This window comes from Anguilla anguilla, chromosome 12 (genome assembly GCF_013347855.1).
Source record: "Anguilla anguilla isolate fAngAng1 chromosome 12, fAngAng1.pri, whole genome shotgun sequence".
Taxonomy (NCBI): Eukaryota; Metazoa; Chordata; class Actinopteri; order Anguilliformes; family Anguillidae; genus Anguilla; species Anguilla anguilla.
The window spans coordinates 197,001-221,051 of NC_049212.1; the positions used below are offsets into that span (position 1 = coordinate 197,001).

General features: G+C 41.5%; 1 protein-coding gene across 2 annotated transcripts in view; it reads right to left on the reverse strand.

The window, feature by feature from the left end:
• Positions 1–23,569, reverse strand: part of fnta (farnesyltransferase, CAAX box, alpha) — a 71,775-nt gene extending 48,206 nt beyond the window's left edge. The window contains exons 1-4 of one of the 2 annotated variants that reach the window (XM_035385285.1): positions 23,346–23,569; positions 19,776–19,885; positions 15,934–16,048; positions 3,894–3,998 (exon numbers count right to left, since the gene is read on the reverse strand). In XM_035385285.1, the coding sequence (XP_035241176.1) occupies positions 3,894–3,998; positions 15,934–16,048; positions 19,776–19,885; positions 23,346–23,479 (464 nt within the window). In that variant the 5' untranslated portion in view covers positions 23,480–23,569. The remainder of the gene's footprint in view (positions 1–3,893; positions 3,999–15,933; positions 16,049–19,775; positions 19,886–23,345) is intronic. The other variant, XM_035385286.1, reaches the window with a different exon arrangement.
• Positions 23,570–24,051: the final 482 nt, after the last annotated feature.

The window sequence follows — 24,051 nt, forward strand, 5'->3', positions numbered from 1 at the left end:
AAAGGGGAATTGCACTTTATAACACTTCTGGGCTCATTTTCACACCGACCCAGTGTGTGCATCCCAGACAGGATGAGCAAGCAGATATTGGCAGACTATGTCATAAAAGTTCTAGGCATCATTTCGATTGTCATTCTTGCTAACTTCATTCATGTGTTAGAGATGTAACGTTACAGTCTTGTAGTTCAGCTGATGCGCCAAGCCCTATACCTCTGTATTCAAAACAGGAACGTTACGGTAACGTTACGCTCAGCGAGACACATGCGTAGACCACCACACATGAACACCAGTCGTCAAAACTAGGATTTCAATTAGCTAACGATAACGTTATGCTATCCACTGACATTATTACGGTATATAGCCAACACACTTACATTTCTGAGAGAGTCCCATTTGGACCATCCAGTGTGGAATGTCGTTTCCAATTGATCCTTGGCATTCGGAACAAAGTCTCCAAGACTCCGAGGTTGGTGACAGCTGAGAAATCGGAGTGCCCTGTTGCTAGGGTTGCCACCTGTCCCGTATTTCAAAGTAAAATGCTATGTCCCGTATTGATTCAATATGGGATGCAGTTTGTCCCGTATTTTCGTGCATGTTGTTTCATATATAACACTAGGTCTTCAACATGCTGAGAATAACATTCAAACCAGTTTTACAAGCGGAGCTGAGAAGTGTAATTTTACTGGTGGTGACTGTAAGCTCCACACACTGTAAGCTGCTGCGTGAGAGTACACATTACGTCAGTGTCATCATCGCTGCCTCACTGATTGCCTCGGGATGTGAAGTGCCTCGCTGTCAAGTGCGTACCGGATGAAAAACAATTTTGCACCCCAAATCAGCCTGCAAATTAGCCAGCTCTTCTTCTGTGTATTCCGGCTCAAATCGATAGGGAACAACAATCCCATGATCAAAAACAAAATCTCCTTTGTCTTCAGACATTTTCAGTTTCGCTAGCTAGTAGCAATACAACACTACTTCTACGACTAACCTAGTGTTACTGTCTGCAGGTACGCCCAACATCAGAAGTCGCACAATGATATGCATCCTCGAGTTCGACACTAAACTGCCTGGATCAACTTCCTGCATTTGTGAAGGAAAGCAAAAATATAACAGCGTAAAATATTAACATAATGAAATAACTAATCGAAAAATGAAGGGCGACAAATTCATTAGAAAGACAATATCAGTCATGAGAAGCAGGGACATGTGTTTACAATGAGTCTAACGTGGAGTATGATATTGAATGGGCTTCTATTGGATGGGGGGGTTAGCTCACACGGGAATCAAAAATCTACAAATATCTAAATATTGAAGCAAGCAAGCAACCTAAAAACCGTCTGGGATGTAGGGATGAGCGGGTACACCATTATCTGTATCTGTATCTGTTCAACCAACAAAATTATCTGTATCCGTATCCGTACTCGGAATGGGCGGGGCTTAGACCGGAAGTGGGCATGACCTAACCGGAAGTTGGTATTTTAACCTCTTGGCGCAAAACCCCTAGTGGTCGGCAGGCCGGCGCACCGAGATTACTGAACTCGGACATTCAGTGCTACTGCAACCAAAGTACGAGTTAAAAACAGAAACGCTTTGTTTTAGTTTCATTAGTAGACGATACATGACAACTATGCCGAATACGGAGTTTCGCCGCGCCACCATTGTCGCTCTGGTCGTTCATTTAACACGCCCCCTCCCTGCAGTCTCATCTGCAACTACACCCCCCACCCATGATATAATGGACAATATTGTCTATCTGGGCATTCATAAAAAATATTCTTTCACCACTCAAAAATCGTATTCCGTTATAGCAACAAGATATACACAATGGCCCTAAGATATGCCAGTATAGCAGTGAAAACGCTGCTCACTGAATAACAAAATAAAGGAGACATAGTTTTTTTGAATAAATACACAACCTTACCATTGGTTTTACGTGCAGAGATGTCGCTTTTGAGACTGAGTGGTCATATATTGTCTTGGACAATCCGTTTACTAAATGTTAGGAAATACAAGTACATGCTTATATCATGTAGTCGCTAGCTAACTGGCTAGTTATCCCCACTGTAGCAGCTAGTTAACTGGATAGTTAGCCCCATAGACATATATACTTCTATGGTTAGCCCCACTGTAGCAAGCTAGAAGCTAGAAATGTCCATTTGTAATCAGTAATATGTGCTTGTGTGTGAATGTCCAGTGTGTTTAGCTATGGTGAGAATAATGTGTTGAGCGGAATCTGAGAATTGCAAACTTTATTTTATTGAGAATATATGACAATAGATAATAGATCCCTGTGGACAGAGTGGCTGTGACGATGGCAAGATTGTGTTGTGTGGCGCAGCTGCAGTGAACTTTGTATAGGCTTTGTGTAGAGGAGGAGCTCTGTGTGTGGCTGGCCTATCACAGAACGATGTGGAAACTGGACACAGCTACCCAATAAGGATTTTCCTTCATCACAAGTACGGATATTGACACATTTTACTTGGATGGTACTCGTGCTCGTAAAAAGTACATTATCCGTACCGGATACTCGTTTCATCCGAGTATTTGGTTCAACCCTACTGGGATGCACACAAAACTCCGGGTAGGTGTGAAAATGAGCCCAGAAGTGTTATAAAGTGAAATTCCCCTTTAAGTTTGCAGACGATACAATATTCGAAGAAAAACTGTGAGGAAATTAATCCAAGAAGATTTAAATAGAATCCAGAAGAGGAACCTGACAATTGAAATTCAATATAGTGGCATGTAAAGTTGTAAATGAGTGATATAACAACATAAGGCAGGAATACTTATGTTCAGCATGTGGGAAAAGAAAACATTCATCAGGATTACTTTGGAGGAACAAAATTGGAATGTGCTCAAATTAAAAAAAGACTTGGGAGTAATGGTTAATCAAAGCTTGGTTCTAGGCACTAGGCACTATGCTGAAGAGGAAAAAAGGTCAACAAGATGCTGGGATACATAGCCAAAAGTATAGAGTATAAATCCAAGAAAGTGTCAGACATCATTTCACCACTTGGCCATTCTCAGTCATAGGTATCTTCAATGCGCTCGGCCAGCATAGCATGAAGATAAGGCAGAGAAGGAACTGGGTTAGCCATCTGAGGTGTGAATTGTGCATCTGCGCGTGAATGTGTGTGTGTGTGTGTGTGTGTCCGAGGGGATGTCCATGCCCCTCTGCCCTTCTCTTTTTCACTAGATAAATTATGCGGCTTTCTTTTAGTGAAGTCAGTTTTGGGCAACCTGAGAAGTTTGCAACAGTTAGTTGCAAAGTGGGAATCTGAGTCCTGCATCTTGATCTGGCATCCTACATTTGACCTCTGGTTCTTTTGGAATATTCTGCTGTGTTTTGGTTTTTGCATTTTGGATTACTTTGGGACAAATAAGCTCTGGTTTTGTCTCTTCTTTCATTCATTTCTTGTGTAACTGCCCATGTCTGTAACCTATATTAATTGTTTTAAGGTAGTTGAACCATATCTTTAGATTAGATGTGAATATCTGTTGTGACTGAACAAAGTTTTCTATGCCTTTCAATGAATTCAGCGATTTAATTGATAATTGATATCTTTGATTATAAAAACCTTTTCCAAATGAATAATTAAATTTATAAAATAATTTCCAAATGAATTCTAATTGATATTTTTCTATGTTGAATAAGTGAGGTGTTTTATTGTGTTTGGTATTCGGAGTGCCGGATGTCATACGAGTGTGTTAATCTGATACACCTGGGATATGCACGAAATCAAAGGGTTGCACATGTTTCACAAATCCCACATTTGTGTTTCACAGGAAGTTTTATAATGAACAAAGAAAATTTCGTGAGAATTTAAGAAAACTTTTGCGAGTAAGACCCAATGTGTGCCAGCAAAATAAATAGAAAATGAGCATATGGTTACCAGACTTGGTAGTTTTTGGGTTGGTCCTCAATGATGGTGGTAATATAACGCATCTCCTCTCTCAAATCTTTTTCCAAGGCCTGTAGTAACACTCGACGGTAGTGCCTGCAGGAACAGATGTAGAGAAAGGTATAATCACTCAAAACAATCACAGGCCCCTAACCTGAACAACTATCCCAGAGTATATGGCTACAAGGTTTTTCAACTAAACACACCAGTCCCTCTTTCACATTAGAAATCTAGCATTCATAAATGTTCTCACTGAATCTGCCTGTTCTGTCTTTACAATAAACTTCTTTATCCAACATTAATACCTACCAGGGCTTGACATTAACACCCGAAGTTAAGTCAGTTTGAGGTGATACCACATGATACAACTCCCATAAGCACTAGGTGCACACTGTGTGCTCATCCCATTGGTCCATCCACTTCACCCTCTCACATAGTGCCTCCTCAGTCAAGCTGAGCGTATCTTTAATAAGAAGGTGCATCGCTACCAGATTTGTATCTGCTGCCGGATTTGCACCACACATGAGCGCATGCGTACGCTGCCGATCTGTCTCCAGCCAGATCCGTACCATGCAGACACAGTCACAATTTATGAGAGTAACCCCCGAACACACAGCAAGAAATTGATGGGTCGCTAAAGCGTAGTCAGCTGAGGGAGCGGCATGAATTTTTCAACGTGTTCTCGTTGTAGTCTCGTGCAGCTACTGAGTTTTGATGAAGAGAAATAATGTCACACAATGCAATGTATCAAATACATATTTACCATATAGCCTATCCTTTAAGTTTCTAGAGTGATACTGATAATGATAATTTTGCCATCTTGTTAGCTAGCAAGTGATACACATCTCTCTCACTAGCTATCTAGCAATCTCTATATATATTTCTCTCATTAGCTAGATATAGAGAAATTAGTCACATTGACACCAAAACATGTTGAGTTTTATACACCGCTAGAGAGCTGGCAATAGCTAGCTAACAAGCTATCAATCTCCCCAACTCTCACTAGCTAGCTAGTTAGCTTATAATCATGTTGTAAAATGTAATGTTATTTGCAGACGAGGCCAAATGTTTACATAAACCTCACAACTCTGCACATTTCATGTTATCACACATTTCTTTTGGCAAGTCAATTAGGGCATCTACTTTGTTCACATCAGAGGTCATTTTAAAACAATTAAATAAATAAAAATTTATTTCAGCTTTAATTCACTATATCAGAATTCCAGTGGGTCAAAATTTTATACACACAAAGTTGACTGTCTCTTTAAACAGTCTGGATGATTCCAGAAATTGATGTAATGCATTTTCAGAAGCTTATGATCATGATCAGCGCTGTGCATGGAGGAAAAAAGGTGAAGCTTTTAATCCGAAGAACACCATCCCAACTGTGAAGCATGGGGGTGGCAGCATCATGTTATGGGGGTGTTTTGCTGGAAAAAGGACTGGTGCACTTCAGAAAATAGATGTAAGCGTTAATTAGTAGTGTAATGGTTTTTGTGAAGCATGCAACAGTGATGACGTGAGAGTTGGAACATTGCCAAAACGTGGTGGACGGTTGAAAATTGTTTTCATATCATCCCATCCCCAGACAAGAAAACATACGAGAGTACAGAGTATAGAAATACATACAATAGTTAATTATTACACATTTAGGTATTTACCGCTTTGTGTGACAACATTCTTGCATTCTTTTTTAATCTGATAGCAATGTTTCATCTTAAACCTTCATTTATATGCTTTATAATGGACAAAAAGCATTTTATTCATTTTTTGGGAGGTACAATACAAATGTCAGCTACAAAAGGCAATGAAAGTTGATGAATACCATGTCCTCTACCTATAAGATAAATCATAAATCTGTATTAAAGGCCCCCACGCATGAAATATGGACTTTTGTGTTTATGTGTTGACCAATGTGTTTATGATTAAATTGTTTACTAGAGCACAACATTGTTTACAAGAGCACAAAGTTCTTCATAGATCTAGCCTCCTAATTTTGCTCTCAAAGTGCACCAGATTGATGCATTTAACTTTAAAACGTACTAAATTTCCTTCCGAGGGAGCATGCCCCCAGACCCCCGTAGAGTGTCCGAGGTCCACCCACCATAGTCTCACTAAATCCTGTGGGAAACACTGATGCAGGGTTTCATTGATATGAGGTGTTTGTCCCATTTTGCAAAGTCTTGTTCAGTGAGCACACCCCACACTTCACTGCCATATAATGAAATTGGTTGTATGACTGATTGAAATATTTTTTGCCAAATTTTGATTGGCAGTATAATTTGGGTATTTCTCTTTATGGCATAGAATGCCCTGCGTGCTTTCTCCTTCAGTTCATTTACTGCCAAAGTTAAAGCTTCCTGTTGAGCCTATTTTCAGGCCTAAATAAGTCTAACTGTTAGTGTTTCCTACTGTTTTATTTGCTAATGTGAATCTGTATTTGTTTCCCTGAGATCTGGATCTTCTTTGAAAAGTCATAATTGTGGTTTTAGTCATATTCACTGTCAGGGCCCAGGCTTGACAGTGTTTCTCTACCAGGTTCAGGCTCTGCTGCAGTGCATGCTGTGGGTGACAGCAGAACCAGGTCATCTGCATAGAGAAGGAATTTGATTTCTTTATCATCAAGGGTGAGTCCAGGTGCTGCAGATTGTTCCAACATAGTCACCAATTCATTGAAATAAATGTTGAACAGAGTTGGACTCAAGCTGCAGGCCTGCCTCACTACCCACCCCTAGGTGAAGAATTCTGTTCTTTTGTGTCCAATTTTAACTCTGCATTTGTTTATGGTGTACATTGATTTGATTATATCATAGATTTTACCCTCTACACCACTTTGGATAAGTGTGTAGAAGAAACCATTGCGCCAAATTGAATCAAAGGCCTTCTTGAAATCTATAAAACAGGCAAAATTTTGTTTTTATTTTTGTTGGCGTGTTTTTCTACTTGTGTGTAGGGCATAAATATAATCAGTTGTACGTGTTTAGGAAAAAACCCAATTTGACTTACTCAAGACATTGTGCTCAAATAAGGAAGTCTAAAAGTCATGTGTTTATTATGCTACATAGAACCTTCCCCAGATTACTGCTTACACAAATGCATCAGTAGTTATTGGGGTCTAATTTGTCTCCACTTTTAAATACAGGGGTAATTAATCCTTGATTCCAGATGTCAGGGAAATGACCTACGCTCAGAACCAAATTGAATAGCTTTAAAATTGCCTTTTGTAGTTTTTGGTTGCTGTATTTTAGCATTTCATTTAAAATGCCATCTAGCCGGCTGGCTTTTTCTGATTGGAGAACACGAAGTTTGTCAATCAATTCCTGCTCAGTGATTGGGGTGCCCAACAGATTATGATTGTTTTTAATGCTTAATTCAAGTTTGTTTATTTTTTTGCAGATCTCTTTTTTCCTAAATTATTTTGATGCGATATACTTTTATATAGGTTTTCAAAATCATCTTTCCATATGTTACCATTTTGGATGGCCAATTCCTCTTATTTTGTTTGGTTTAATTTTTTCCAGTTTCTCCAAAATCTGTTAGAATTGATGGACTCCTCAATTACTGTCAGTTGTGCCCTTTTGTGTTGTTGTTTTTGGTTCTTAGGTTTTGCTTATAGTATTTTAGTGCCTTAAAGTAACTCAGGCGTAAATCCTGGTTTTGTTGATCTCTGTGTTTCTGATTAGATAAGTTTTTTTTTCCTGATTTCTTTGCAGTCTTTGTCAAACCATGTTTCAGCTTTGATCTTTTTTGGGGAATTTGATTTTTTCTTTAAATGAGATTAAAGCTACCTTTTCATATATGTTATTTACATTGTTGACTGCCAGATTTAGTCCTTCTTTATTCTGAGGGAATGTAGTAACCAGAAAGGTATCCAATAGTGTTTGAATTTCGTGATTATTGATTGCTTTCTGGTATTCCTCTGCGCTGTTTGGCTCCCATCTGTATGATTGGTTGATGTTGTACAGCTTACTGGGATGGATGTGGGTGCTGGTGTTAGGTTCTGTCCTTTTGAGATAGACTGTGATTTAGCTGGGGTCGGACACAGGGGTTAGTGGCTTGACAGTAAATGCTCTTAGAATGGATCTAGGTCTGTGACCACATAATCTACTGTACTTCCCAAAGAGTAACCTCGTATCCTAGCATTGACAATATATAGACCCATGTCATGATAGAGCTGCAGTAGATGTCTGCCGTTTTGATTCATATCGTGGTCGGAGTTATTTCTGGTAAGTTTGTTACATTATTTAGTAAATTTGGTCCAAATACGTCCTTGTTCCCATCCTTACTGATAAAGTGTGTGCCTGTCCGGGCATTTAGGTCCCCACAGATCAGCACATTCCCCTGGGCCTGGAAATGGCTGATTTCACTGTGGAGGTTGGGGAACGTGTCCTCCTCGTAATAAGGAGATTCCGAGGGTGGGAAATAGATTGCACATAAGTGCAGGTCATTTTTTGATGCGATTAATTTTTAATTTATTTTAAGCCAAATATGTGATTCCATTTTTTAAATTTCTGTGATGTAGTTTTTGAGCTCTGATTAAACCAAATTCCACCAGAATCTCTTCATGATTGGTTGGGGCTTTTTTAATTGAGGGGACAATTGTTTCTTTGTATCCTGGGGGACAGAGAGTATCTACATCGACTCTACACCAAGATTCCTGAATGATGATCATGCCAATATTTTTAACATTTTCTTGGAATTCCTTTTTACACCAAAAACTGGGGAGTTCAGGCCCTGGATGTTCCACATGCTGACAGAAAATGATTTCAGCATTTTTGGCACTAAAGGATCTTATTTGTTTTAAATAAGACAAACAGTGTTGGAATATATAAAAGTATGGAGATGATAGTACAAGTTATACTAATATTACTATTTTAACATAGTACAATATGAGTATGTTACATCCCTCCGCTTCAGGTGGGGGTGCTGGCCGTTTGGAGGCCTGTGTTTTTTATTGTTTCAGGTAGTTGACAGCACCTGTGGCAGTGCCCATTTTAAGAATCTTGGAGTCAGCTTCTCAGAAAGGGGCTTTTTCTCCTCACCTTTGGACCTCGGCCGTGTCCTGATTCCACCATTATGTTTTGCAGTTATCTTGTTATTTCGTATGGTTGTGTAAAATAAAGTTATAGGTTATTTTTGGGAAACCTTGCTTGAGAACAACCGTAACTTAAATGGGGACTCGTCCGGGATATTTTGGATCCTTTTGGTTTGTGGCTTTGTGTAGTCACATTGTCCTTTGGCGTCTGCTTGGTTACTTGGTTTGACACGTGGAATGCGTGTTAGCCCACTGAGTGCGTGGCTTTATGTTAGTAAGGCTTGCATTTGTGCCCTTTCTGGATGGCACACTGTGCACAGACACTGCTAGCCGCACCTTTTTTGTCAGAGGGGGACAAATAAGTAACTTGACCTTCTTCGCAAATGAGTGGGCTTTTCTCTCTCTTCCCCATGCTGGCAGCTGATGACAGTGAGTTGGCACTCAAGTTGTGTGTTTGCCATTTGGAACCCCGGGCGGGTCCAAGGGACTTGTCACTTGATTGTTTTCCCTTTTTTGTTTTTGGTGGCTAATATGAGTGGGGGTATGCTTCGGGGCACTGAGGTCGACTGGTCAATTGGTCTGCTGATAGTGCTCACGAGTTTAGTGTTAAGTCGCCCCGAGCGCAGAAAACCACTGAAGACTAGCTTAGTTTATTGGGTTAGATAGGATCGGGGAAGCCAAAATAGAGGTAATGGGTAGCGCTCACTGATTGGTTCTCTAATCACTGTGGATTTGTATCACCTGTTTCGTCCAGCTGGGCCGATCGAGCTGGGGAAAAGAGAGACTCTTTTGTTTGACTTGCTTATACGGTTTTTTGATAGCGCTGTTCAGTCTGATAACTGGGTCCCATGTCAGATAATTGTCAGCTCATCCTCCTGCACGGTGTTTTGCTTACATGCGTTCGGCCACGTTAGACTGGTTTAGCCCAGACGGTCTTTCGATTTGTGAACTTCCCGTCTATTGCTTTCTTGTGTCACATTGTGGAGTATACCATTGTGCAGTTTTTGGTCTCTGAACATTAAGTCTCTGTCCTTGTCCGTTTCGTGTTAGCCTGGTAGTGTTAACGATGGCTTCGGTCATAAACGATTTTATTGCGGAACCCTTTTAAAGATCAGCTGTTAAAGATCGCAAAACATTATTTAATTGAAATTCCTAGCAAGCGATATATAGAGAATGTTAAAATCATGCCCCTAGACTTCCCTGCGGCGGCGACGACGTGCTCAGTCTTCCCTGCGGCGTGCCTGCGCAGACTTCCCTGTGGCATAAATGCACAGACTTCCCTGTGGCGTGCCTGCGCAGACCTCCCTGCGGCGTGCCTGCGCAGACTGCCCTGAGGGATGCATGCGCAGACTTCCCTGCGGCGTGCCTGTGCAGACTTCCCTGCAGCGACGACGTGCGCAGACTTCCCTGCGGCGTGCCTGCGCAGACTTCCCTGCGGCGTGCCTGCGCAGATTTTCCCTGCAGCGTGCGTGCGCAGATTTTCCCTGCAGCGTGCGTGCGCAGACTTCCCTGCAGCGTGCGTGCGCAGACTTCCCTGCAGCGTGCGTGCGCAGACTTCCCTGCAGCGTGCGTGCGCAGACTTCCCTGCGGCAAGCATGCGCAGACTTCCCTGCGGCAAGCATGCGCAGACTTCCCTGCGGCGTGCCTGCGCAGACTTCCCTGCGGCGTGCATGCGCAGACTTCCCTGCGGCGTGCCTGCGCAGACTTCCCTGCGGCGTGCCTGCGCAGACTTCCCTGCGGCGTGCCTGCGCAGACTTCCCTGCGGCGTGCCTGCGCAGACTTCCCTGCGGCGTGCCTGCGCAGACTTCCCTGCGGCGTGCCTGCGCAGACTTCCCTGCGGCGTGCCTGCGCAGACTTCCCTGCGGCGTGCCTGCGCAGACTTCCCTGCGGCGTGCCTGCGCAGACTTCCCTGCGGCGTGCCTGCGCAGACTTCCCTGCGGCGTGCCTGCGCAGACTTCCCTGCGGCGTGCCTGCGCAGACTTCCCTGCGGCGTGCCTGCGCAGACTTCCCTGCGGCGTGCCTGCGCAGACTTCCCTGCGGCGTGCCTGCGCAGACTTCCCTGCGGCGTGCCTGCGCAGACTTCCCTGCGGCGTGCCTGCGCAGACTTCCCTGCGGCGTGCCTGCGCAGACTTCCCTGCGGCGTGCCTGCGCAGACTTCCCTGTGGCGTGCATGCGCAGACTTCCCTGAGGCGTGCCTGCGCAGACTTCCCTGTGGCATGCCTGCGCAGACTTCCCTGTGGCATGCCTGCGCAGACTTCCCTGTGGCATGCCTGCGCAGACTTCCCTGTGGCATGCCTGCGCAGACTTCCCTGCAGCGTGCGTGTGCAGACTTCCCTGAGACATGCCTGCGCAGACCTCCCTGCAGCGTGCGTGCGCAGACTTCCCTGCAGCGTGCGTGCGCAGACTTCCCTGTGGCGGTGACGATGTGCGCAGACTTCCCTGAGGCGTGCGTGCAAGCGCAGACTTCCCTGTGGCAGCTACGTTGTGCATACATCCAACATACCTGACAAAATAGCAACCGCAAATCCACGTTTCGGTGCCTGAATTAGAGTCGTTTCTGCGATAGCAGCGATGAATTTGCTTCTCTTTTCTTTAGCTTTTGGCAGTCTGTAAAAAGATAGCTCCGATTTCTTGTTGAATGTCCATGGACCACTGGTTCTTTAGTAAGCTTTAAGGATCACTGTCGAGTCCAACTGCGTTTAATTTAAGCAGATAATAGTTTGTTTTACTCCTGGTTTTGCAGTTTCCTATACTAAAGGCAGCCATGTGGCAGCATGTTTTGCCACTCAGTCCCAACTGTGGGGGCGTAATCCGGTGGGAAAGTGACGTCAATTCATACCCTCTATTAGGTGGGGTGGATAGGCTCCAGACGGTCCTGGTTGGCTGGGCTGGTGCTGCTGATTCTGTGGGTGGGGTTGGCGAGCCGCATTGGAACTTGGAGGGGTGTGCTGGCCTCTAGATAGTTCTGTGATGTGGGGTCCAGAGCGATGGATGCTGGATGGATCCCTGTTGTTCCAGGGACTGCTGATGGAGGGTCTGCCCAAAGCCGTGTCCTTTAGGGGTTTGGCGAAGATGCTGACTGACTGTTTGTGCAGGTGAACGTGGTCATGGAGGTTGTGGGTTCCGAGGGCTGGATGGTGAGCCAGATGGACATTCTCGTGAAATATCAATGCTTGCCTTTTGTACGGTGAGGAGATGAAAGTCCTTCCGGGGCAGAAGGGTGTATATGATTATTTTTCTTTTTGGGAAGGCCTCTGTTGCCCTCTCTGCCACTCTCCTGATGGATCCAGCCACCCTCTCCTGCTGTGCACTCAGGTCATTGGTCCCTGTGTGGATTATAATGTGGCTGGGGCTGCCAAACTGTGATTAGGAGAGTATCTTCAGAGCCTCTCTTGTTGTGTAGCACCAGACTTCTGACACTGTTCTGCCAGGAAATAGCTGCTCCTCACTTATAAATTTCCCATTTGTATCTATTAATATAACAATCTCTGTGTTGGTTGATGTTGCTTTGGCTGTGCCCTATTTGTTCTCTGTTTCTGTAGCTGGGATTGTTGCCTGAGGGGTGCGTGGGTCAGGAGAGGTTGGAACACTGCTAGCTGATGTGCACTTGCCTGCGCTGGTGGTTGTGTCTGTGCCTGCCGGAGACTGTGTTGCTGGGGTGGGGGGGGTTGGTTGTGGATGGGGGATTCTCAGTCTGGGCCGCTTGGTTGTCCGTGTGAGTGGTGTTAGAGATGGTAAAGGACTGAAGCTGCTCCACCACGCCTTGTACAGTCCTATCAAGGTGTTGCAGCTCCACCCTGACTGTGGACAGCTCCCTTTCTACAGTCTCTTTGTTCTGTAGCAGTGCCCTCACCTCCTCCTTCAGCTCCCTCACCTCCCTCTGCGTTGCTGTGAGCTCCCTGCTCACCTGGTGGAGCTGCTCTTTAAGGAGCTCTGTGTTCTTGCTGGCAGTGAGTTCTTGCCAGCTCCTTCAGCTCGACCAGCTCCACCTCCTGCAGGGAAAGGCTCTCCCTCATCAGGGCCATGATGCTGTGGAGCAGCTGTGGGCTGGGTCCTCTGGGTCCTCTGGGCTGGGCTCATCTTCCGCAGGGGCAGGGGGTTTTTGTGCCGGGCTTCTGGGGATGGGGCCGATTTTAGTTTTCAGGTTGTGCTTAGGTGATCTGCTGTGACTTAATCGCCTCTGTTTTGCTTTTTCTGTGCGTGCTCTCTTTGCTATGGTCGTAAAGTCATTTGCAAATGAGTTGAGAGCCTTTTAACTCCCCTGAATTAATATGGTTCCACTGTGATATATATTTATAGTTAATTTAGGATTCTTTTTCCTCATCTTTAAAAACGTGCCTTCCCTTGCAAATGCCTCTCAGAAAAGTGAATTTAATATACTGCTTAAAAGCATTATGCCAGACATCTGTGTGTTGTATGTAAAACAGCAGGTCTGAGATGACATTCCTGTCTTCATACAGAATATGATCTGCAGCCTTTTTCTCAGGGCAGCTTCTCAGTGCTTTGTCTTTGTACTTCTTTCTGGCCTGTTCGGTGGTCAGTGTCTCCGGATATACAATTTCAAAGGGATGAGGGAGGGGTAGTGTTGCTGCAGTGGCCATTCTCTCAAACTGTTACATTCTTTTTTTTAATTCTTTAATTTTTTTTTTTTTAAACTGCCACTGGTAGCCCAACTGCCAATTTTAGAGGCTAATACCTGGCTACACTATAAGCTATTAGCAGCTAACAAGCCTAATGGTTTATGTTCTCTGTAAAAATTATATTAAATTATATGAAATATATTTTTCAAAATACTGGACTGGGAGGCTTACCCACATCTTATATCCTCTTTTCTTTGGATTAAGATTCTTCTCTTTTTGGTTTCTTTTCTTGGTTTGACCTTATCTTCCCTTAGCTGGCTGTACAGTCTCAACGGTTTCCTATAATTTTGTCTCAAATTGTCATTAGGTTTTGTTTTGGATTTGTTCTTGACCAGTTTTTTTAACCAATTTTGCTGTATATTCCAAATGTTCATCTGTTTTAAAACAAATTCCCTTCATGTTCAGGAGCTCATTGTAAGCATGATCTCTCTCTCTCTCTCTCTAATTCAAATTCAAATGCTTGATTGGCATGACATATTTAAAAATACATATTGCCAAAGCGTAGTGATAACAAGAATCAACCATAGTAAGAATATATATTTAAAATAAAAATAATAATAAAAATAACAAAACAAGCAGCAACAACAGCATAAATGACAGTAACATAACATTTATTATCTATTAAATTTACTAATAAATACTATTACTCTACTATAATATGTCTATATTATTCTATGCTCTATTAATGCTCTATTAAAAAAGTATTATTTTCTAAATAAAATTATTATATATACATATACATACACATGTACAAATAAATATATGTATATTTATATTCACACACACACACACACATAAACCTGTATATATACACACACGTTTGTTAGATGTTTACCCACTGTCCCTCAGGCTGTGACAGCCAAAAATGTATCTACCTGCGAGTGAGGCTGTCGGTCCTTCTCCTAATAGGACTCGCAGCTTTTGATCATTTGTTAGGGAGGAAAATTTGTTTTGGAATTTTAAATTTTGGACCTTATTAAAATGTGTTTTCCTTATCTGTGAATGTTTTTCACAATATAGCAGGAAGTGCATCTCTGTCTCTACCTCTCCTGTCTGCAGTGACCACATATATGTTGTTCTTTGGGTAGCCATGTTTTTTCTGCCTTCCTTTTTCAATTGCTAAGGTGTGGTCACTGAGCCTGTACTTGGTCAGAAATGACAGAGAAGAGAGACTGTGCCAATTCTCGATTTAGGGCCAAGTAACAATATTAGTTTGATTTGTGTTTTGGTGTTATTATTCCAATGTTCCCAAAAGGCATATTTTGTTTGTTTAATTATTTGGTTTACTCAAATTTCTGGTTGTAAAGCAGTGCTGGTATGAGTTTGGTCAGTGTTTGGTTTTAGTCGTGACCAGCTGACAGAGGACTATTTTTGGGTTTCAGATCATGGGTTTTCAGTGCTTGAAATTGCATTGTGTCTTGGGGACTTGATTTTAGGTGCATCCAAAATTCAAGTGCTCTTTTTTAAATGTTAATAATGTTGGGGACAACAGAATGGACTACAACTCCCAGTAAGGGAAACCCCTCTGTCTATGTCACTGGTGACGTAATCAGTGTCACCTCTTGTTTTGGTGACATAATCGTTTCCGCCCCTTTATCGTAATTTCAAATGGACAATAGAAAATACAGTGAGTACCGGAAGTACATTCCATTCATCACCACCATAAAACCTTCGGATGAGCCGTGGTTCGTTCTCTCTCGCCTGCTGCTAAAGGTTAATCATGCTTAGTCAAAGGGTTAATTATATACCTTATGAGTAGAACCATTTTCGGGAATGATACGACGAAGGTTAAGGGGGGTGGAAGGCTCGGGGGCCAGTGCTTCTAAGGCAATACGTTTGTTGGCTTATGCTGATGATGCAACCATGTTGGTGAGGGATAGGGAGGATGTGCAGGTGTAGGAGGATAGCCTCGGTGTCTATGAGGGTGCCTCCAAAGCAAGGGAACTGGGGGAAAAGTGAGGTGTTAGAAAGTGGGTCATGGAGGGAGGGAATCCCTATCTCGGCTGCTGGTTGGGCTTGCAGTGGGGCCAGACAGGTTAAAGTACTGGGAGTTTATCTGGGAACAGGGGCTTTAATGGCCAGGAATTGGGAAGGAGTCACAGCCAAAAAGTGAGCCAAAAAAGTTAATGCCAAGCCCTGATACCAACATTAAACAGTGCATTCTAATAATAAGTTTAGAAAATAAACCAAACAAATTAAGAGAAAAAGACATTGGTCGGTCATGAAAAGACTCCAAAAGATGACACAGTAGTTTAACTGAAAATAATCAATAAAACAGATTGTGTGTGATGCAACTTACAACTATGTTATTATTACTGTTATAAATACTATTATAAAGACCACAGCACTCCCTTACCATACAGTGTAATTGGCAGCATTGAGTTCGATTGCTTCAGCTGTCAGTGTGAATGCCCTGTCACTTTTTTCATCTTTCTTCAGCAGTGCTCGGAAATAGTCATACACATCAGTGACTGTTGGGGGATATAAAAACAGAAAAGAATGAGAGGTTCTCATGTTGTTAAATTCACTAAATGTAACCATATAATTGTGAAGCATTGTAGTGCCCCTCCTCTCAATGGAATCAGTGTCAAGTACAGATCCTTCCTGACTAATGTGGTTATCCCTTATGTTCCATTTACATTTTCGCACCTGTGAAACAGCGAGCCTGGGTAAAATAGACCCAGGACATTATTTAAAGTAGTATCGTTTAAGGTCAAATGTCTTTATTTCAATTTCAAACAATATAAACAGTATATATTAACCATTTTAAGGAGTAAAATCCCAAATACACTCTATGAACAAAAGTATCTGGACATCCCTTGGTCTGACAGTTTTTCATCATTTTGGCAAGGCCCCTTAGTTCCAGTGAAGGCAAATATTAATGCTACAGCATACAATCACATTCTAGACGATTCTGTGCTGACCAACAGTTTGCGGAAGGCCCATTCCTGTTTCAGCATGCCAAATCCCCTGGGCACATAGTGAGGTTTTGACAAGAATGGTGTGAAAAAACTTAACTGGCCTGCACAGAGCCCAGACTTCAACCCCATCCAAGCTCCTTTGGTAAATTGGAAAGTTAACTGCAAGCCAGGCCTAATTGCCCAATTAGGTGCTCAACCTCACTCTTTTGGCTGAATGAAAACAAATCCCGGCAGAAATGCTCCAACATCTAGTATAAAGCCTTCCCAGAAGAGTGGACGCTGTTAAAGCAGCAAAGGATTGACTAAATCCATATTAATGCCCATAATTTTGGATGAGATGTTGGCTATCAGGTGTCCGCATACTTTCGGCCATGTAGTGTACGTAATTAGAATGTTCTAAACTGAACATTCTAATGCAGATGTAACAATTGCTACTAGCAATAAAAAATCAAAATGACTTATCATTTTGAAAAAACATTCCAAAAAACCTTTGCCACTTACGTCTGTTAGATCACATTTAATATTGAAAGTATAATTCAATTATGCCAAAGATGTGATTTATATCAAAAATCCACTTTGGAAGACATGGGGGCATAAATCATGTTTATCTATGAAACAAGGTTTTCATGCAGAACATTGATATTTATCCTTTTGAACTGACATTTAATGTCAATTATTTGTCATTTTTATCTTATTATAGTCAAAAAAAAAACCATATATGCAAACGCAAATACACATGATGAACAACAAGTAGAAACACAAAACTAAAAAGATCCACATTTGTACTGGGTTAGTACTGGTTAGTACATCTCTCAGATTTACATCTTTGCAAATTACATGAAGTACATCTCATTCCTCTGTTACTCAAAGTAAAACAGATCAATGTGACCCAAAACAAACAACTCCAATTAAAATGATAGTTCAGATTTTGTCCACCCAGATCTGTTGAGCTACTCACCACACAAACTATGTGATAAATTGGGCAACATGGTGGACACAAGCCAGCTTGCCTCAAGTACATATAATTCACTGTTAGTCCTGTTACCCAAATGACACTGATTTAATGGGGCTAGGAATGGCCCTCTAACACCTATTAATAATAATTAACAATAAATGCACTATAAACTTAAATAATCGCTTTTTATTTGCATGCTGTGATGCAGTGTCGTGGGTGGTCACTGATTAGCTATGTGATGAACAGTCAAACAAAACCCGAAGGAAGAGTTGTCGTACTGCCTTTTATTAGGGCCAAAAACTGAAAAACAACAAAAATCTTTATAAAAAAAGAAACAAGGAAAAACTGGTAACAAAAAATACTTCACAATGCCTAGGCAGGGTAAACCATCCACAGCAAGCTGAGCATCCACATACAGCAGTAGTTCCCAAAAGAATAGTCCCATTAGGCCCGAGAAAGAAGCCTATTATTTGGTCCAATGATTAGGCAACAGGCAGCACCTGCAGGGCTGACAACCAAGCACAGCTGCTGCCATACCTGTGTGCAGGGCATAGTATTGTGGAAGCAGTGTGATAACTTGGGCCTATTTACCAGCATCTGGAGCTGGTTCAATTGTCTTTATTGATGATGTATCCAGTGATGGCTGGAAAAGAATGACAGCCGAAGCCTACAGACACATATTGGCCACTAATACTCTTTGCCCACTAAAATGCGTGTTTAACGAAATGGCATGATAAAAAGTTGAGGGAAAATTGAAATTAAAACTTACAGTGCAGTTTTCCAATTATTTAGTTAAAAGGAAACGCTTTTGGTGTAGTACATGAATATTCAAGCTTGTGTGTGACTAGGAGACTCCTGACTAGATATCCAACCATATACGGATATGCCCTTCAGCTAAGAGGTGAGGCACATGCAAGATGCAGCCCTCCAGAGAAGCCTGGCACATGCCCTAAATTGTATAGCGGACCTAAAGTTTGACTGTCCTCTGAAGGAGAGCCTCTGCCTGCCCTAGTAGCTGTATCCACCAGACATTCACATTTCATCAGTGTGTATCATATCATTTGGCCTAAAATTGTTTGGGTAACAAAGGGATCTGATAATGCAGGATGGGTGGGAGCCACCGGGTACACAGCGAATGCCATTTCAATGGGCTGACAACCTGTTAGCAACAGGCACAATATTGGTGACAAAAGGAGGACTACTTTCTAACTGGGCTAACTCTCGTTCTTACTTCTGCATGATACAAGGGAGGTGATCACTGTTTTGTTCCCGCATTTGCTTGAAAATAGTATAGAACTAAATGACCTGCTCGGCATCACATCGTAATCTTGCTTTTCTGTTCTTCAGGCTTATCAGTGGTTTGCATCTTGTAGTGTACCCTCTGTAGCCCTGTTGGTGTAGTCTTCTACATATGGTGGACTTTGACACATCTACACCTGCATCCAGGACAGTGTTTTGATCTGTTGGGCTGTTGTCAGGGGGGTTTTCTTCACCATAGAGAGTATTCTCCGGTCATCCACTACAGTGGTCTTCCTCGGTCTACCGGGGCTTTTGACATAATTGAGTTCATCAGTTGTTTATTTCTTGTTAATGATGAACCAAACTGTTGACTTGGACATGCCCATGGTTTTTGCAATGTTCCTGATTGATTGATTTTCATTTCTGATGATGTAGAAATACACCCCGTGCATTTTGAAATATGGTGGGTGGTCATTATTTTTTTTAAATATGAAAAATTCTGCTTATATTAGTACATATATCATCATCAAATATTAGGCCTAAGTGTTTATAAACAAGTTTACACAGTTTAAAGCATTTTTAATCATGATAGAATTGGTTTAAACAGGTGTGTCCAAACTTTTGACTGGTACTGTGTGTATATACTGTGTATATATATATAGGCCTATATATATATATATATATATATATATATATATATACATACATATATATATATATATATATATATATATATATATATATAGATATATATATATATATATACACACACATATATACTCACATACATACATATACATACATGCAGTGAACTCCATAATGTTTCAGACAAGCCATTATGAGGCAGAGAATTAAGAAGAACAGTTTGCAGGCGCTTCTCCAGGTATTTCGACACATCCAGAAAAACGCAGTGCCTCAATCTGTATAATGTGAAACTGAACTGGATATACTATTTGTATTGTTATATCAATGATATTTTGTTACTGCAACATTGAAGTTTGAGCATGAGGTCACCTGATATATACAAATATAATACCATACATTGAACTGACATATACAAGTCTTAAAACAGTGAAAACTTACATTTCTCTGAATATGCTATCTTCACAATGGGATTGGGGCCGTCATCCTGTGGAACCGGTACAAGGTCAGCCCACTCTTTCCTGTCCCTGTAATGAGATTGACAGAAAGGCCTGTTGTCATGCAGTAGGCCAGCACCAACTCATAACAAATGCACTGCAAATTCTGCACAGACCAGGATCAAAGGCGCCAACTGCTCCTCTCATGTCATAGCAGTCTACTGACCTGCTGTTAGCTAGCTGACATTGCATGTTATGCAAATCATGAATGGGTGTTTTTTTTTTTTTTTTTTTTTTTGAGGGTGAAAATGGGGAGATGAGCCTGGTCGATTCCAGTCCCCAACTTCAATATAATTTTGAAGCCACAGGGCCGCTGTTTGAAACTGAGACATTTTAGCACATACTGCGTTTTCATTTTATGACGCATCCCATAACAATACATACCACAAAATGGAAGGTATGCCATCCCGCCAAGTTACGCCTTGGCGGGGGCATGTCCCATACCTATACAGCACCGAGAGTTTGGCACTTTTCAGGGTTCCCCACCGAAATAACCACAACAGCCACAGACACTCAGCCCTTAAAAACATTAAATTATGTACATTCTCACCCCATTTCAACAGACAGATTTCATAAACAACTTCACATGTCCACACAATAAAGCCCCAAACTAAGGGGATTTTGCATTTTCTCCTTCTTCTTCTTCTCTTTCTTCTTCTTCTTCTCACTTATTTTTCCTGCCGCCTATCCCACTAACAACATGTCTCCCCATTGGACATTTTACCGACACCAGCAAAATCCTCATCCTCATGACCCAATCAAAAAATTGCATACACACGCAAAATACCCATACCTTTTTACTCTGAAACATTTCCAGTTTAAACAGCTAGCCCGCCTGTGGCCTAGTGGGTAAGGTTACCGTCTTGGAAACGTGGGGTCGTAGGTTCAAGCCCAGCTAGGGACATTCTTTAACCTGCTTTTACCCTCACTAATAATTGTCTACTACTTCTCAATTATTGCTTTTGCACCATATCTACCCGCCGTTCACCGAACGTATACACTGCATTATGATGTACCGTCTGCACGTTCAGTTATTAACCGGCTACAATATTGCAAAGCCATATGGATTCAACAGGGAGCTCTTCTGTGCTTACTGGCCTGTGTTCTTTAAAACCACGGACAGGTTTGCTTATGATATTTCACGCATTGCACAGCTATGTCATGGTGCTGCACTAACAAAGTCACAGACTGGTAAACGTCTGGTTGAAGGATTGAATCCTGCCTCGCCCTCAGGCAGATAATTTCCTCTTTTACAATAACGTTTTCTTACGCTTATATTTGCTTTATCAAAACTCACTCACGGCCACCCATATGCATTTCATGATGGCAAATGTATTCCTTTTATTAAAAATGTTACACCAGGTCACCACTGTGCTATTTCTACTAACTATATTTCTTCACTTGACTGTTTTACATATAGGCCTATAGCAAACCAAAACTGCTACCCAATATTTCCTCAATTCTTTCAAGTCACTTGGCCCTGTGTTTTGTAATCTTACCATTTTACAATGTCATGCAAACTTTGTGTCAGATCAAAGTGTCAAATATTTCGTATTGCCTCATGGAACACATTGAAATTCATGTAGAAAACTGCTGGTCAGTCACTACAGGAAGCATATTTCTCCAGAAAACATATGTTTATACTCGCTTCTGAACTGAATTTGAGTAAATGTACAAGTGATTGTATATTTGCAACATACAATAAATACATGTAAAATACATATTGTACATACATACATAGAGAACTTCTTTATCCCCATGGGGACATTTCCCTCGCAGCATGTTACATTCACATTTACAAACAGACATTTATACCAAGAAACATACAATCATTCACGCAACAGAAAAGCTGGGCACCAAAATACATACATACCAATACAAATTGGACATATACACGCCTATTCAATCAATCTTGACTGTGAGAAAGCCATCCACACATATGTTTGGCCTGTCCATGTACTGCATGCTTATACACACAGGGCCAAGTGACTTGAAAGAATTGAGGAAATATTGGGTAGCATGGCTGTGGAATACATCTTATTTAATTTCGGTGAGGTAAGACAACCTATATTGTTTCTAGTACCGTAATTTGGCGTCATTTTGATATCAATACTTTTAATGGCAGGCCTGAATTTTGGGAGTGTGAATGAATGAGTTATAGACGGTGTATGTATTGTATGCGTGAGTAACTTGGCATTTTTGTACGTTGAAAACGTGTTTTTTATGAGAATAGTTTTACTGTACGAATACCACAATGTTTTGGTTCATGTTGTTGAAGGAAAACATAATCCCACCCTAAAAATCGCACAGGTGATGATGCGTTTCTATCGAACGACTGATTACATGCGGAGGGAAGCGGCTAATTTTTAAAAATCGTATTATAGGAAACAACAGTTATATTCTGGCAAATTGGCTATTTATTGTTATTTGATACTGTAGCATTTATGACACTGCATGAAGAATAAACTGCCAAAATATATTTTCTGAAAGATCGCCAAAACAGGTTTTACCTCCGTAACATCAGCTTTGTCAACTCAGATTTTGTATATTTCTTTTTTAAATTACCAGTTAGTGAGCCTAGATTTTACAGTGAGCCAATTTTGTTATGATTAGGCCTACGTTGCAGGCAGAACGTTCGACCTCTCCTGGAGCTATGTGTCGAACAACATTGTATTGCCTTCAATATTAGGATTAACTTGGAAGACAAAATATTTGTTGCGTAACGTTTCAAGTTCCTTTCATTAAGTAAAACAAACACGTAGCTTGGCTGCAAGTGCAATTTTAGTTAAACTACTTAGTGAGCCCACCTATTATCGACCGGGTTCGCGAGATAGACAAGAAAACGTAAACGGATTTGCAACTATATAAAATATAGCGAAATACTGGTAACAACCTGTATCTAGTTATGTAGAAAAAAATGTCCCTGTTATCCTGCGGAGATTTATTTTTTTCAGTCCTTTCGCTGTTTTTTTCTGGGCAAATATGTCAGCAGTCGCACGGTGCTAGCTTTAGTTTTTAAGGGGACAGCACTGACCACATAGAGATTAATGGAACTTGTCTTTACTTGTTAGCATATAGTATAAGTGCCCCGTCTTGCGTATTTGAGGTTAATATGAGAAAGGGTGGTCCCTATCAGCATTTATAGCAATCAGTACATATTCACAGTTATGACCCAAGTCGCATGATGCAAAATAGCCTTTATAAAGCAGTTGGAAACTGTGGAGCGACGTTTGCGACATTGCACCGGGAATTCCGAGCGTGTTCCTAGTCTTAAATTGATATTGAAAATAAGGCTGAGTTAATATATCGACATATATATATATATATATATATATCAATTATGCAATACTATCAAATCAACAAGCATCCGAATTATTAATTTAAGCATATTAAATTATGTACCAATTACGTACCACATGAAGCAAACGCCTCCCGTCAGTGTAATTACCAGCTAGCTAGCCTACTTAAGCGCGGGCCTGTCATCGATGTAAATATGATAGCTAGAGTTAGATACCTGTAAAACACATATCCGCCTTGGTGTTCGTAGCTAACATCGTCAATCTCTGGCTCCTCATCGCCCTCTTCCCCGCTTGGTTTAGGTTCTTTCAATTCCGAAATTTCTTCAGACATTTCTGCTATTCCCGACATGTTCCTTCACGTCCGTCTAAGACAGTCAGCCATAAAGCGTACACATGAACTGAAGAGGGTAGGAGGAGGGGCCAGACAAGTAACCTCGGAAATAACAATAGATATGAACTGTTAACTAGATACACTTACTTCCATCGCTGAACTCTATGATATGGAACGGACGCCACCGCCCGCTTAGATCGCCGAAGTTGCAGAAACCAATATGGCGTCCAGTTCAACCAACCTCTCCATTCCCCATAGGCTGTAATGTAGAATCTCCAAGCCTTTTTCTAGAAAATGAAATGGTCTACAGTAATGTGTTTAAGCAAATTATATCTGAAATACATATAAGAATAAGAATCAATGTGTGATTTTACTTGATACGATTCGATAACAAAGTTATATGTGAGTTGTTATATTCATCCTACTCAGCGAAGAGTTCAACACTAGACTCTGGTTGGTTGTACTGAACACGTGATTATGACTAGCTGATGAATGGACTACAAAGACCATCATGAAATTGTTCTGTTGGTTGAGGGAAATATGGTTTCATAAAGTAGTTTGTGCAGGCAGTGATAATTCAATCTATCAAC